This window comes from Phymastichus coffea, unplaced genomic scaffold (genome assembly GCF_024137745.1).
Source record: "Phymastichus coffea isolate CEN01 unplaced genomic scaffold, Cenicafe_Pcof_1.1 PCOF00028, whole genome shotgun sequence".
NCBI classification, from domain to species: Eukaryota; Metazoa; Arthropoda; class Insecta; order Hymenoptera; family Eulophidae; genus Phymastichus; species Phymastichus coffea.
In genome coordinates, this window is record NW_026706839.1 from 2,976,830 (window position 1) to 2,990,524 (window position 13,695).

At 33.0% G+C, this 13,695-nt stretch overlaps 3 protein-coding genes across 4 annotated transcripts in view; all 3 read left to right on the forward strand.

Annotated features, from left to right (window-relative positions):
- The window catches only part of LOC131662780 (potassium voltage-gated channel subfamily H member 8), a 70,308-nt gene extending 63,437 nt beyond the window's left edge, over positions 1-6,871 (forward strand). For both annotated transcript variants that reach the window (XM_058932690.1, XM_058932691.1), the window contains 5 exons: positions 511-665; positions 745-910; positions 1,313-1,781; positions 2,000-2,224; positions 2,612-6,871. In XM_058932690.1, the coding sequence (XP_058788673.1) occupies positions 511-665; positions 745-910; positions 1,313-1,781; positions 2,000-2,205 (996 nt within the window). In that variant the 3' untranslated portion in view covers positions 2,206-2,224; positions 2,612-6,871. The remainder of the gene's footprint in view (positions 1-510; positions 666-744; positions 911-1,312; positions 1,782-1,999; positions 2,225-2,611) is intronic.
- Positions 6,872-7,362: 491 nt separating this feature from the next.
- On the forward strand, positions 7,363-11,474 carry LOC131675792 (nischarin). The gene is made up of 4 exons (XM_058954937.1): positions 7,363-7,837; positions 7,923-8,074; positions 8,219-8,531; positions 8,598-11,474. Exons 2-4 carry the CDS (start codon positions 7,947-7,949, stop codon positions 9,561-9,563), a joined length of 1,407 nt encoding a protein of 468 aa, XP_058810920.1. The 5' UTR covers positions 7,363-7,837; positions 7,923-7,946; the 3' UTR covers positions 9,564-11,474.
- Positions 11,475-11,611: 137 nt separating this feature from the next.
- Positions 11,612-13,692, forward strand: LOC131675691 (uncharacterized). Its single transcript, XM_058954768.1, has 3 exons — positions 11,612-12,209; positions 12,819-13,188; positions 13,270-13,692. The coding sequence occupies exons 1-3, from the start codon at positions 11,929-11,931 to the stop codon at positions 13,516-13,518; spliced, it is 900 nt and encodes a 299-aa protein (XP_058810751.1). The 5' UTR covers positions 11,612-11,928; the 3' UTR covers positions 13,519-13,692.
- The last annotated feature ends 3 nt before the right edge of the window (positions 13,693-13,695 follow it).

A 13,695-nucleotide genomic window follows, 5' to 3' on the forward strand; every position in this document is an offset into this window, starting at 1 on the left:
TTTGGCATCGTTCAAAGTGTGCACTGCAAATTTAAAAAAAACGCATAGATACAACATACATTTTCTCTTGATTTTTAAGATAAAACTCCGTAACGGTCATATATCTTTCACATAATTAGTTGCTTATGCATTTTACATATCCTATTTATTGTCATTTGTGATTGCATTAGATAGAATTTTGAATAACATTGTTTTATTGTTGATAAATATGCCACTTTCATAACTTCAAAATCGATGTAATTCTCTCGATCAATTTTTTATTTCACAATAAGAAAGACACATTAAAATAGCTCACATTAAAATAAAATTTTTTCGTAAAAACGTATGCATGGTAATTTTTATGGTGAATAGATTTTTATAGTCGATAATTTATCCATAGATAAATCAAGCTTGAGCATGTTAATACTTCTTTCTAGTCGTTCATTGTTAATCCATGTAGTCATACACTTCTATGACAAGAAGCCACACTAATATTTAAACCTGTTATTAAATTTTCGATTTTTGGAGCAGCAAGAGTCGGAGATAAACGGTGGTCCATCATTAACGCTACCGTCGATCAGCGAAGACGACGAAAATGTCCCAGAGGAGGGTGAGACTTCACCCCTTTCGCCCCCAAATAGATCACCGCTGCACGCTAGCTCGAGTCCACGACACGCAAAGTTCAGGTGAGTTAAATATTTGATACGCGCGTCGCCTTGATGTACGCGTATACCATGAATAATGACGATGCTATTGCGCGTGTAGGGACGAGTATCAGAGTAAGAGGCCACCAAGGGGAGTCCTGAGGACTGGTAGAACCACTCAAGTAGTTCCACAAGAATCCGTCGAAGACCACATACGCGGCTCCGTCGAAAGACTCGACACCCAAGTCTTAACGCTTCATCAAGACGTCGCGACGCTTAGCTACGAGGTTCTTTTACTTCATTGCATATCGCCTTTTTTCTTCCCTATTACGTTTTAAACTTCACGGTGACTCAATTATTTTATTTGAATTTGACCACTGGCATTTGAGATTTGATTGAGTTTGACGTCATATAAAAAAAAATACAAGAAATCGATTTTCATGGAAATGGGTTAATACAACAAAGCTTGTAACGAAATTTCATTTAAAGTTATTACGATTTTATTGGTTCTACTCCAACAATTATTTTACAGTAAACGAAGATTATGAAATTTGCACAAACTGGGAATAATATTAAAGCTTTTTCGTACCCCAGCTAAATAAAATCGCCATAAACATGATCAAATAAAATGCTAGTTTGTTGAGAAAAAAATATCAACAGAAAATGTTAACATTAACCGTGAACGTCAGGTACGAAACGCCATCCAAGCGTTGCAAATGCTAGCAAGTTCGCCTCAAAGCAATCCAAATCTACCGACACCAAGTGGTCGTCGTAGCAGTAGCGGTGGGGGTGACGGTGTCGCCGGTAGCGGTGGTAGCATCGGGGTTCTGGCGCGAAGTTCCTCGCACCCGCCGGACGCTTTATGCTGGAATCCACCGACAGCAGCAGCAGCAGCAGCAGCAACAGCAGCCGTTAATAGTAACAACAACCACAGTAGGATGGTAAATGCATCATGCCAGACAGACTGGCCAGTAGACTTACTGGAGTGTTGGGCTCGCTCCGATCCGGCGCGGTGCCTTAGGATCCTCGGCCTCGACCCCGAGCTTCTACTGAAACCGGCATCGCCTACGCCATCGCCGTCGTCACCACCGCCACCGCCGTACGAACCACTATCACCGTTGCTTGGCTCCCCGTCGCAGTCACCCACTCAGTCGCCTGGTAAGCTCCAATTGCTTCTCTTTAACTTTACTAACGAGCAGACCAAGTAAACGTTGGCGAAACTTTAAGCAAATATTTTCCGGCCAAAAGACACCCAGAATAGAGGTATGTTTAATGAAAAAATCTTGCCGAAGTTTTGTCAAAAACCATCTGTCGCGGGCCAGGTGATCTTGTCCAAAGTGGAAAACAAAAACAGTGTATCGTTAACTTTGCAATAGATGGCACGAGCTTTCCGTTCGAGAGACGCTCGTCTGGAAGGCATCGCACCTGGGACAACAGCGGCGCCGCCAATTCACACGTAAAGGCGCAGCATCGGTTCAGCGCTGGCGATGCTGACAAATCCTCCACCTTGTATCAAGCATTCAAAGCACTACGTCGATTACCCGAATCACGGTCACTCACCATGGATCCATTTGATAGCTGAGTCGAGCCTTTTCGCCCCGGTAATCAATAATTGATCTTTCTTTCCGAAGTTTCCCAAATAAAGTACACGATTGAAAGAGATACTAGTTTTAAGCGTTGAAAAGTGCACATATCGAAATTAAATTCCATTTCCGATAACGAGCGACAGCCGTGAAAATGATCCTGATCGCACGTGCTTACGTGGAACTTCCGTGACATCCTAAATTTGATCGAAGTTGCTTGAAATTTATAGTAAAAACTTTCGCTCGAACTTTCACGCCGAATAAAAAGTTTGCGAGTAGAAAAAAAAGAGAGAATTTCTTTCGAGAGAGAAGTTTACTGCTCCGTCACGGAGAGAGACAAGAATGAAAAAGTGTGTAAAAAGATTTTTTCATGTTTCTTTTTCCCCGTTCCTCTCCGCAAACTAGGACGGCGACCCAGCGGTGAAGATTCGTCGACTGACGGAGGCACGGAAATTTAAAGATGTGCACAATAGTGATCCAACTGTCCACGACGTATGTCATACGCTTCTATTTTTGTATGTCCTTCCATAACAGATCGCCAAGCGACCGACTACTGCCCAGAATATTGCGTCTTTGCAGCTACGGGGTTTTTTCGTTCGAGGCAATGTCAACTTGAATATATATAGATATATATCTAGAATCTTTCACTTGCTGTACATTATTGTATATTTGAAGTTGGTTATTATTGTAATTAATTTCCCGGCGTCAAAGTTTCCCTTCCAACTAGTTGATTGAACGCGCGGGTTATTGGGGATTTTTAAAATTGAGTTCTTTTTTTTATTGGAACGATTGTAGCGACATTAATTTATGTTTTAAGTAAGTCGATCGAACGAACGTAAATCAGTGACATTTATTTACAAAAAGTAATAATTTTTTAGTCGATTTTAGTCGGTGCTGAATAAAAGTACGAATTTGCGCACAAAAGTACTAATATCCATTTTTTTCGTCTGACATATCATACTTCTCTTTATCCCGAATACATATCGATCGATTTAATAAAACTGTACTGTTTAAAATATACATCTCTAATCCCGAATTTCAAAAAGATAACAATTATTGAACTTACTTATTATAAATCAAACAGTTCACTTCTGATTTTTTCCTCATTTTTGCCCGTTACATTATTATACTATAGATTTTTTTTTTAAAGTTTTATCCAAACTTTGTAAGTAACTTCTAGTTTGAATGATTATAAAAATAATTATTACAATAAACTTTGTATTTTGAATTGTAAGACTATACATAAAAAACTAATATTGTCAAGTTTTATCAAATATATTTGAAAGGAGGGCTATCGTGCACAAAATTTTGAACTTGAATAACATAGATATATGAGTATTTAAATTTAATCTATAATAAAACATGGACACAAATAATTGTAAAACAGTAACTTTTTTACATTAGCGATTTTGAAATATTATTAAAAATGCATTAGAACAACAGTTAAAATAATGAGAATTAGTTTGGAAATTGGATTCCACTCATATAATTGAATACCCCAAGATCTAAATAGCATAAATATAACTAGACTCACATACATACACATAATTAAGCTTATTTGAGGTTAATTATGTTAAAAGGTTATATACCTTGTCGTTCAATCAAAACACACGAACTGCAAAAAATCGAGGAGACTTAACGTTGACAAATAACGTTTCATCTTCCGCGATAAAAGACTCCTAGATCATTCCATAATTTAAGAGCGTAATACGATATAAGCTGTGATGAGTTAGAAAAAGCAAAATAGTTGTTTAATTGCACGCAAATTAAATAGGTTGAAAGTTCACTGGTAACTCGGAATGTTTTCCGAGGAAATGTACGATGTTGACCTATCATAATAAACGCATAACTGAAAAAATAACGTTTCTGCAAAGTCGCTACGTATTGTATATTTTAAGTAGGAATGAAGAAAACTGTCCAAACATCATCAGTCAGAAAAAATTTTAATGTAGCAATAAATTTTATCAAAAGTTTTGATGTAAATGTATACCAAGCAATCGTTAACTTGCATATTTTGTTTTCCTTGAACTAATGACTTTCGCATGACGATAACTTAACCTGTTCTTAAAAGTCAAGGTTGTACAAAAGATAATTACATTCTATTTGATTAGATGAAATATCGATGAGAATTGAAAAAAAATTAGAGCGTTATACGGAAATAACGTGAGAAAACTTTGAAGATAAGCAGAGTTCATTCAATTAAAATAACTACTCGTAAAATGTACAGAATTTTACTTGTAAGAAGAAAATGAAATATACGTACGTAATTGTAAGTATTCTATTGATTAGACTTTGTAAATATGGATGAGAATTTGAGAAAAGAATGTGATGGGGGCAGGGCTAAGGCCATGCACTATATTATATTATTCGATCGATTTTTCCATGCTGTATATTGTGAAAGTGCGACGTCGGTTTTGAGAAAAAAACATCATTGCTCATCGCGGGTCGATGAAGAAAAATAAATAAATAAAAGAATTGATGCCTTTTCGTTAATGATTATTATTAAAATTCTATTTAATTACATATCAATGGAGTAAGAATATTGTTCGGAAATGCGATGCCGCTCAGTCACAATCTACGGCAGATAGTTGTTTTATAAATATTTCATATATTTTGTTATACTATTTCTATGCTCTCTACACGCGTTATAATTGTAATTGAAAAAGCTATATAAATTTTAATCTATAGTAGAGAAAATCGATTCTACATGTCAACAAATCCTATACACCTCTTTTTACACTGTTTGTCGATCCCTAATGTATAGAAGATTTCATGTTACAATGGCGAATTGAAAAGTATAACCGAATAATTCTTAAGACATTTTTCAACTTCACACATTAGCATAGGGGCTTTTATCTTTCTGAAATTGCGAACAAAAGATCTTGAAGGAGCAATAGCCGAACCGAAGAAACGAACGTTTCTTCACTTTTTAAAGATTTAAATCCGAAATGACTGATCATCGATCAATTTCAACACGACTAATTCCTATAAAGATAGCGACACCTATTTTTTTGTGTATTTAAAACATAAATTTCACTATTACCATTGGTTGCTACTTTATTATATTAAAAAGCACACGTCACTGAAATCTTTCCGAAAAAGAAATGGACAATGGAAGTATATCTGTACTCTATCAACCTATTTATCAACTCTGAAAAAGGATAATTTATATAGCTATGGATATCTATCTTACGTATGTAATGAAGAAATATGAATCAAGGCATTGAAAAAACATATAGTTTAATGTACGCAAATATAAATGTTTTATATTAAAAGTCCTTCCTATCCACGGATGGTGGAGAGTTACACATTTTGATGGAAAATAATATTATCCCTGATTGCAAAATAGATTCTATCACGTAGCGCACCAAATGATACACAGCATCCGTATTATTAAATTATTTGTTTTCTCAATGCTCGACTCGATTATATCTGTAAAACTTTGCCGTCTGTCGAACTGACAAAAAACAGAAATAAATAAATAATATAAGTGTTAAAATGGAAGTGAAGTAAATTCCGTAAGCACCGCCGGAAATATTTTGTGAACCCTTTGTTGTGAAAGCAAATTTGATAACAAACGAAAGCTTCAGAGATGGTAAAAAGATTTCATCGATAGAAATCTCGTATTTTGAAATATTAAAAAGACACAATCACTTAACTCATTGATGTAAAAATATCTCATCAAACAGAGCGCAAATTTCAGAAAAGTTGTACATCGACCACGTTTTCAGAGCTATTGAAATTAGTGTATACTTTGGGAGATATGACTTGTTAAAAATTGAAATTAGTATATTTTAGTACTTATTCTAGATCTTATTGGAAAAACTTGAACGAATAAAGACATTTGTTAATTCTTTTATTGTACGTTATAACAACGGAATAATGAAAAATTACAATTGTTCACTTTGTTCGAAATGAATTTCCGAAATAATAAAAACTGAACTAAAGTTCAGAAAGATGTACTTCCCGTATTGAAATTGCTTTTTTGCGACGCTGAGCGAATATCATGTTTGGAATACGTAATATCTTCGACAACAGGTACAAGTACAAATGAAATTAGAATGACAGAATGCATTATAATGCACGTGTTACACGGTGTACTGAAAATCTAGTCAACGTAGAGTAAGATAGGCCTTAACTATATATTGTGATAATCATAAAGGAAAAAAGCAGTTTAAAATCTAACCGTGAATGATGTGACTAAACAAAGAAAAAAATATGTTTATTAACGAACTGTCGATTCTACCTTTCAAAGATTTTTCAATATCCTGCTCAAATAAGGCATCACAAACAATACAAAGAAATATCATTGAAAAAAAGGAGAGAAATAACAGAATAACCCGGATGAGTGAGATTTGAAAAAATCTTCTATTTCCGTCTGAACGCGTCAAAACATCGCCTTACGTCACTGAAAATTCTAAAGATGACTTATAATTGACTTTGCGCATGTAAATGAAAAGCACGAAGAATATTAAAAAACTAAGCCCATCATGTCACATGTCCTGTTCCATAAACGGTGTAAATGCAGAAATGATCGTCAATTTTCTTGGTTCTATCAAATACACTGAAAGATATAGGTAATGTCTATAAAGACAGCGTTAAAAATGAAAATAATAAATAAATAAAAAAATATACTTTCTGGTTATTATTTTGACTGTCACCTTAACCATAATTTAACTTTTAACGTTATATTTTGTGCTGATCAAGTATTTTCTCTGACATTTGCCAACTAAATCGGCGGAAAACGAAACGTTTAAAATATCAATTTTCTGGAAAATACTGAATAGATGTAATAAGAGTATATAGAAAATATACTGCGCTCTCATTTTTACACTGAAGTTTTATTATATGAACCCTCGATTATGAACCGAATTTGAAAGTACCAATTAAATTCTTACCAAAAGCAAACAAGTCTTTTTTCTTCAAACTGATCAACTTCAAGTTGGTATAATATTCAAGTAGTATTTTAAATTAACATCGATTATTCGAAAGTAATGAATACAATGTTCATGTATTTATATTAGCTCATTTCATATATTTAAAAAAATGCACACTATCGGTATCTTTTTTATCGACTTCAGAGTCCGCCACTCAACAGTCAACACATCCTGCATTATTTTATATAAATTTATAAACTTCACAAAAACATTCGGTCATCGATTCCAGATGAAAAACCTCAAGCAAAAAGGAAAAACGACAATATTTATTACTCACGCAAGCAAATCAAAGTGTCGAAGCAAGTATCGCTCAATGCCTCATCAACTTATCAACGTTTAGTAAGGTTCATGTATTTTCCGTTATGGATTACACGTATTAATACAAAGAAAAGAAGTAGGCGTCGACTCACTCTGATAATTAAAGTGCAAACGGCAGGCCGTTTTAGTTATCTCTACCACTTTATAAAGGATGTGCACGGTGTCTTTTCAATGGTTAATTTCGAAATAGCAAGATGGTGATGTTTTGCAAACTGTTAGTGAGATAGTGGATATAGCCTAAATCTCTCTTCTGCTACGTTGATAACACGAAAAATAAAAGCAGAAAATCTAACCAAGATTAATTTTACTACCAAGCAATTTTGACAATGTCCACACATTCATACAAGGCGATGCATCGATTGTATAATGAACTGGCGTAAATAGCATCCCTTATATTGATCAAAAAAGTAATTTCACATGAGATTAACCTCTTGACGACGGCTTCACATTTGTTTTTCTAGATATTCATCTTTGTAACTATTACAATGGCTTGCTTTCTCCTGAATCAAGAGGATGTTCAACTCAACATTCCATCTTATGAAATAAATGATGGTGTTACTTATTATACTGTACAGGTTAACGTTGGTTCAGTTAAATGGACTGTCAAACACAGGTAAATGACTTTCTTCTTAAAGCATCTGTTAGGTTTCTTTGTACTTGAAGTATCAAGTTTATTAATTTTAAAAAATTATGTATCGCTATCTATAACAATTTTGAAACTAGGATTTTAAATAATTATCTTATTAAATATGCTCAGGTATAGCGAGTTTGCAGAACTCCACGACACTTTAGTATCAGATCATTGTGTTGAGAAAGACATACTGCCACCAAAAAAGCTTATTGGAAATAAGTCTGAAATTTTTGTTGAAAAAAGACGTATAGCTTTGGAGAATTATTTGAATGCAGTTTATGTTTACTTGAAGAAAATTATGCCAAGATCATTAGCTATCTTTTTGGAGTTGCATATTTATGAAATATTTTTCTTACTGCAAAGTTTGGCTTACCAGTTCTTTACTGAAGGGGAATCTCTACTTCAAAATTCCAAGAACTTTTCATTTGATGTTGTACAGGTAAATTGTAGTGTTGATGTTATTTTGAGTGCACATTTTGTATATAATGATTAATTATTCTTTTAGCTATATGCAATCAGTGAAAGACTCAGACAACCTCGTCCATCTCTAGAAGTTACAGACAAGAAGTATGATTTTAGTCATGTATTGGATTTTAATTCTCACCTAAAAGACCTTAGTATCAATGGCAGTGATGCAGCATATGGCACAAGTAATATCTATCCAACCACATTAAGAGTTGATTTATCTACTTTTAAAAATGTAGAAAATTTTACAGTTTATAATTATCCAGTTGATAAAATTTATAATATGGGCAATCTTCGAGATACAGTTAAAGTTTTAAAAGTACACAATACAAAACTTAAAAATATCATAGAATTAACTATGTGCGAAGAAGTTCATAAACATATTAGTTCCGCTAGTGATTGTCATGTTTGGTTTAAAGTTACACATTTAGATTTGAGTGACAATTGCATAGAAGAAATTGATGAAGCAATCAAATTATTGCCACATATTGAATCTCTAATTTTAAATAACAACAAACTTAAAAAAATATCAAATATTACTTTATTACCTAGATTATCTCAACTTCATCTAGCATCAAATAGTTTTACATCTCTACCTGAAAATCTTCACACAAAGTTAGGAAAAATTGTTTTTATTGACTTATCAAGAAATTGTCTAACTTCTTTATCGAGTTTTTCGAAAATGTACTGTTTGGAAGGTTTAGATGTTAGCTGCAACAGAATTGAAAATATAGAGGAAGTAAAATATATCGGACATCTTCCTTGTTTAGAAAATTTAAGACTAACAGGAAATCCTGTATCAACCATTGTTGACTATAGAATTAAAGTTTTAGAACCATTTGGCAAAAGAGCTGCAGATATTTATCTTGACAATGAAAAGCCCAATCAGAAAGAGCTTGACACTGTTTCAATTTTTCAAGCTCTAAGAATAGCAAAAGAAGGAAAATCTCCTACATTTAGTTCAAACGATGCTCCATTGTTTTCAGCTGAAATACCAACTGTTTAATATATATTATTTTCACAAAAATATTTTCAAATAAAACCATAATGTACCTAACCTAAAGAAATGATACGAAATCTACAACAATAATTATTTTGTAATTTTATTAAGATATAAACTAATGTTTGTTAAGATAATTTTTCTACTTGATTAAACATTGAATCATGTAAAAAATATTGTAAATAAGTTTTTTGAAGAAGCATTTGAGAAATGTATCATAGACGACAGATAGATATTTTGCAAGCGTGATTTTTGAACTATTTTTACTGCGAGCATTATTTGGCTAAGATGAATTTGTATATATTCTTAATTCAAAGATTATATTCAAGTTAACGATAATAAAAACCTGATATTTTAATGTAAATGCATTTTTACATATGGGCGTATATAATAAGAAGTAATATTTTGTTGAATAAATTAAATTTGTTGAATAATTTCTAGATTATAATATTGTTTATTAAAATGTTACTTAGATAGATAAGATACAAACCAACGTGATAAACATTCAATAGTATAATCAACATAAATAATTACGATTGTTAAGACAAAACATACAAACAATTTTTTAAATGCTATAACTCAATGGTCAATTTTTAACAAAATTTAATTTGAAAAATGAATAGTTAACCAATATATTGAATTCTCTATTCTCACTATTCGCGAATTTCTCATAGAGAAGATATGTGGAAAGCACTTATACTATATGGTAAAGTACCTGTATGTATTTGAAAGACGCTGGAAAACTCTTATCCTTGCTGTATGTGTATATAGAAAAGATTAGTACCACGGCCCTACGATAAGTGCATTGTTAAGTTACATGTATTGTTGAACTTTTAACGATAATTTCTCTTGAAAGTTATTCTATCATTCTACACCTGAAAGTTCAACGAGATTTATTTTAAGATGACCGTCATCAACTCAGATTTCGTTTAATGATCTATTACGTGCAAATTCGGGCCTTCATAAACGAACTATCGTTGTGTTGAAGAAATGAAAAATTCCAGAACTATATGGTTTTAATTCGGCTCTCTTTAATCTCAACCAATCTTGTGAGACGAATACAATAAAAAAAACATCAATAATTATTCAGTCGTAAAACATTACATGCCAACATATTTCGTTGAGCGCAAAGATCTACAGTCGTATGAATTTAAGATGAAAGTTTGTTTTTTTGTTCGTAATTATATAAAAAGTATGATAATAACAATATAATCAAGTACGTCATATAGAATTTGTTAATCCTTTCAATAACAGCATATATTAATAAACTTCTATCATTATAAACATTCTTTGATTACAGTTTCATCGTGAGCTTACCGCAATTTATGAAAGACAATGATAAAGTGGACCTGGCAAAGCTTATGGATCATAGCCAACCAGATACAATTGTAACAGTGCATATGAGGTTTGATGAATACCATAGGAATAGAAGGATTAATACTGCCGGAAGAGGTGACTGCAGAAGTTGATTCCACATTAGTGTTACCAAAACAGCAAGTGACAGACCTCGAATCTCTTCATGTTTTTTTCGTCAGTTTGGATAGTAAAGTTAAGGTGAAAAATGCTGTGAAAATCTCATCCGTTCTCAAGATCTTTGGTCCCAAGAATGCCTTCATTTAATTGATAGATATCTTCGTATCTATATATCTAGCCTATGTACAGCTAGATAACTTGTTTACCTCTTTAGGCAGTTACAAATGTACATAGAACAATCCATGAACTTTATATTTTTTAGATCAATAAAATTCAAATTCGTTATTTTTAAATGAACATTACTATATTAATATATGTTTATACTATTTTACATTTACGATTGAAGTTTCTTTTTCTTGTGAATTTACGAATTAATTGATTTTATTATGGCTTATTGATATTAATATTCAGATAAAACTTATTACCTTTGTAAAAAAGAATTATTGCTGTGAAATAATAAAAATATCCATGTTACACTACCTGTTTAGTTTGTGTAAAAAATTCATTTCCCGGTCGGCAATGTAATCTTAGCACAAGCACTACCCTTAGTATCAATCGTTCACGAAGTCTTCTTGGTGATTTTTTACTACTAAATATAGTCTGCGTAAGGCAGAGCAGCATTTTCGAAAAAGACGCTGCGAGTGCGAATAATCCAACCAACCTGTTGCAAAAGTTGGCAATAGTAAGTCAGGTTGGCCAAACTTGGAAAACGAAAAAAAGCTCAACACTACCCTTTACCAGGAACTTACTCTCTATGTTCATAGTTTTCGCGAAAAAAAAACTTAAAAAATCATTGTTTTCATTTACCAATTTGTGATAAAAGTCAATTATTATCGTTCATAAGCTGTGTAGTATTTGCAGTATCGTAATTTCGTTAAAATATCATAAAGCTGCAACGATGTCTATAACCAAAGTTCCGTTGAAAGATCAATTGAAATTATATCCTGACATCGATCAAAAGGCAATCGACCAATTAAAGGAATGGAACGACCAAATAACTCACATACCAAAATTGATAGACAGCGATCTGACGCTATTCTATATCAGCAACTCTTATGATCTCGAAGCAACGAAGAGGAACATTGAAAATTACTTTGTCATGAGATACTACCTGCCTGAATTTTTCTCCAACCGGAAAAACATCCCAATGAATGTTGTGCAGCAAGTTTTCAATGCTACGTAAGTTTGTATTATCCTTCATAAATTTTCTCGGAACATAACGTTTGAATCACGGGGCTTAACCCTTAAACTTAAAAATTGAATCAATCAAATTTATTAGTATTGTATAATAGCCATTAGCGAATCGCCATCGTTGATATGTTTGTGGACGTAACTCGATTTGTTTTCGTTTTTAAATGACATTACTGTATACTTTGAATTGCAAGAACGAAAGTATAGAGCGTAGGCGTTGCTATCAATTCCCTGAGTAATCCTTAATTAGTAAAGTAATACTCATAACTAATTAGGAATTTATTCAATTAATTAGTTAAGAATAAAGTAATACTCTTAACTAATTGGGAATTTATTCAATTAAGATCAAATTACGTTACTAATATTTTTTCTGCATTAGTCATTATCGGAGGTACTTTTTTCACTTACAATACTGTCAAATGATAAATAATATATGTACGATCAGAGTAGTAAATTCAAATAAATTAATTTTACAGTGCCATCATCAATTTAATCAGTCTGATCATGATAATTTAACCAGTCTATATTTCAAGACTGAATCACTTGAAAATTAAATGAAATTTTTCGTGGAATTCGACTTATCGAATCGGCTTACAGATTTATGGTTCACCTCCCGAAGCGCACCAAAGATAACAAAAAAGTGATAATGGAGAGACTAATAATGGAAGCTGATCCAAGCAAAGGTGACTTTGACACAACCGTCAATGTCTTCAATATGGTCTTAGATGCAGGCATCTACGACGATGGTCCGGATAACAAGTACGTCTTCGTGTTTGATCTCAACGGCGCGACTATTGCACACAAAGGAGCTCTGGACTGGAACAAGCTGAAAGGAATTTACGCGTACTATCATAGAGGTGCACCGCTGAGATGGTTTGGAGCTCATTTCATCAATACCGGTCCTGCTAACAAAGAATTTGAGAAGTTCGTCAAAGTTGGAATCGCTGACAATCAGTTGTCAGACGTGGTACGTTCATACACGGATTTTAGAATATTTGCATATACATAGAAATGCATTAATATTTATAGATATTTTTATCCGTTGCAGATAACTTTTCATTCTAACATTGAAAGTTTAATGGCAGCAACAGGAATTGAGCTTTCGATGTTACCAAACGAAATGGGTGGCAAGGGCGGTGCCTCCGCAGACATTCAGAAACAACAGTATCAGTTGCTCGATTCTCATCGCAACTTCTTCGATGCCATGGACTCTTATGCTGTCAAGTACAAAGAAGCGGTGAAAACTGAAGAGAAATTACCGAGTTTCGGGGCTACTTTTGGCCACGAGAAAGCCTAAGCGGTATATATATAATGTTCAGTATTTTTAGTTAAGTTTTTTCCTTTCTTAAATTTTTATAAGCTTTTTATAATTATTAGTTTTCGTGTATATTTGATATAAGAAACTGCGTTTTGATTTAGCTTTATATCAGTTAATGGTAATGTTAGCAGGAGAAATGAATAAAAAAACTAATTC

Coding starts and splice junctions, on each gene's coding strand:
- LOC131675691 (XM_058954768.1), top strand. CDS start 11,929: ATGTCTATAACCAAAGTTCCGTTGAAAGATCAATTGAAATTATATCCT. Junction 12,210..12,818: donor CAGCAAGTTTTCAATGCTAC/GTAAGTTTGTAT, acceptor ATCGGCTTACAG/ATTTATGGTTCACCTCCCGA. Junction 13,189..13,269: donor ACAATCAGTTGTCAGACGTG/GTACGTTCATAC, acceptor TATCCGTTGCAG/ATAACTTTTCATTCTAACAT.
- LOC131675792 (XM_058954937.1), top strand. CDS start 7,947: ATGGCTTGCTTTCTCCTGAATCAAGAGGATGTTCAACTCAACATTCCA. Junction 8,075..8,218: donor AAATGGACTGTCAAACACAG/GTAAATGACTTT, acceptor AAATATGCTCAG/GTATAGCGAGTTTGCAGAAC. Junction 8,532..8,597: donor TTTCATTTGATGTTGTACAG/GTAAATTGTAGT, acceptor TTATTCTTTTAG/CTATATGCAATCAGTGAAAG.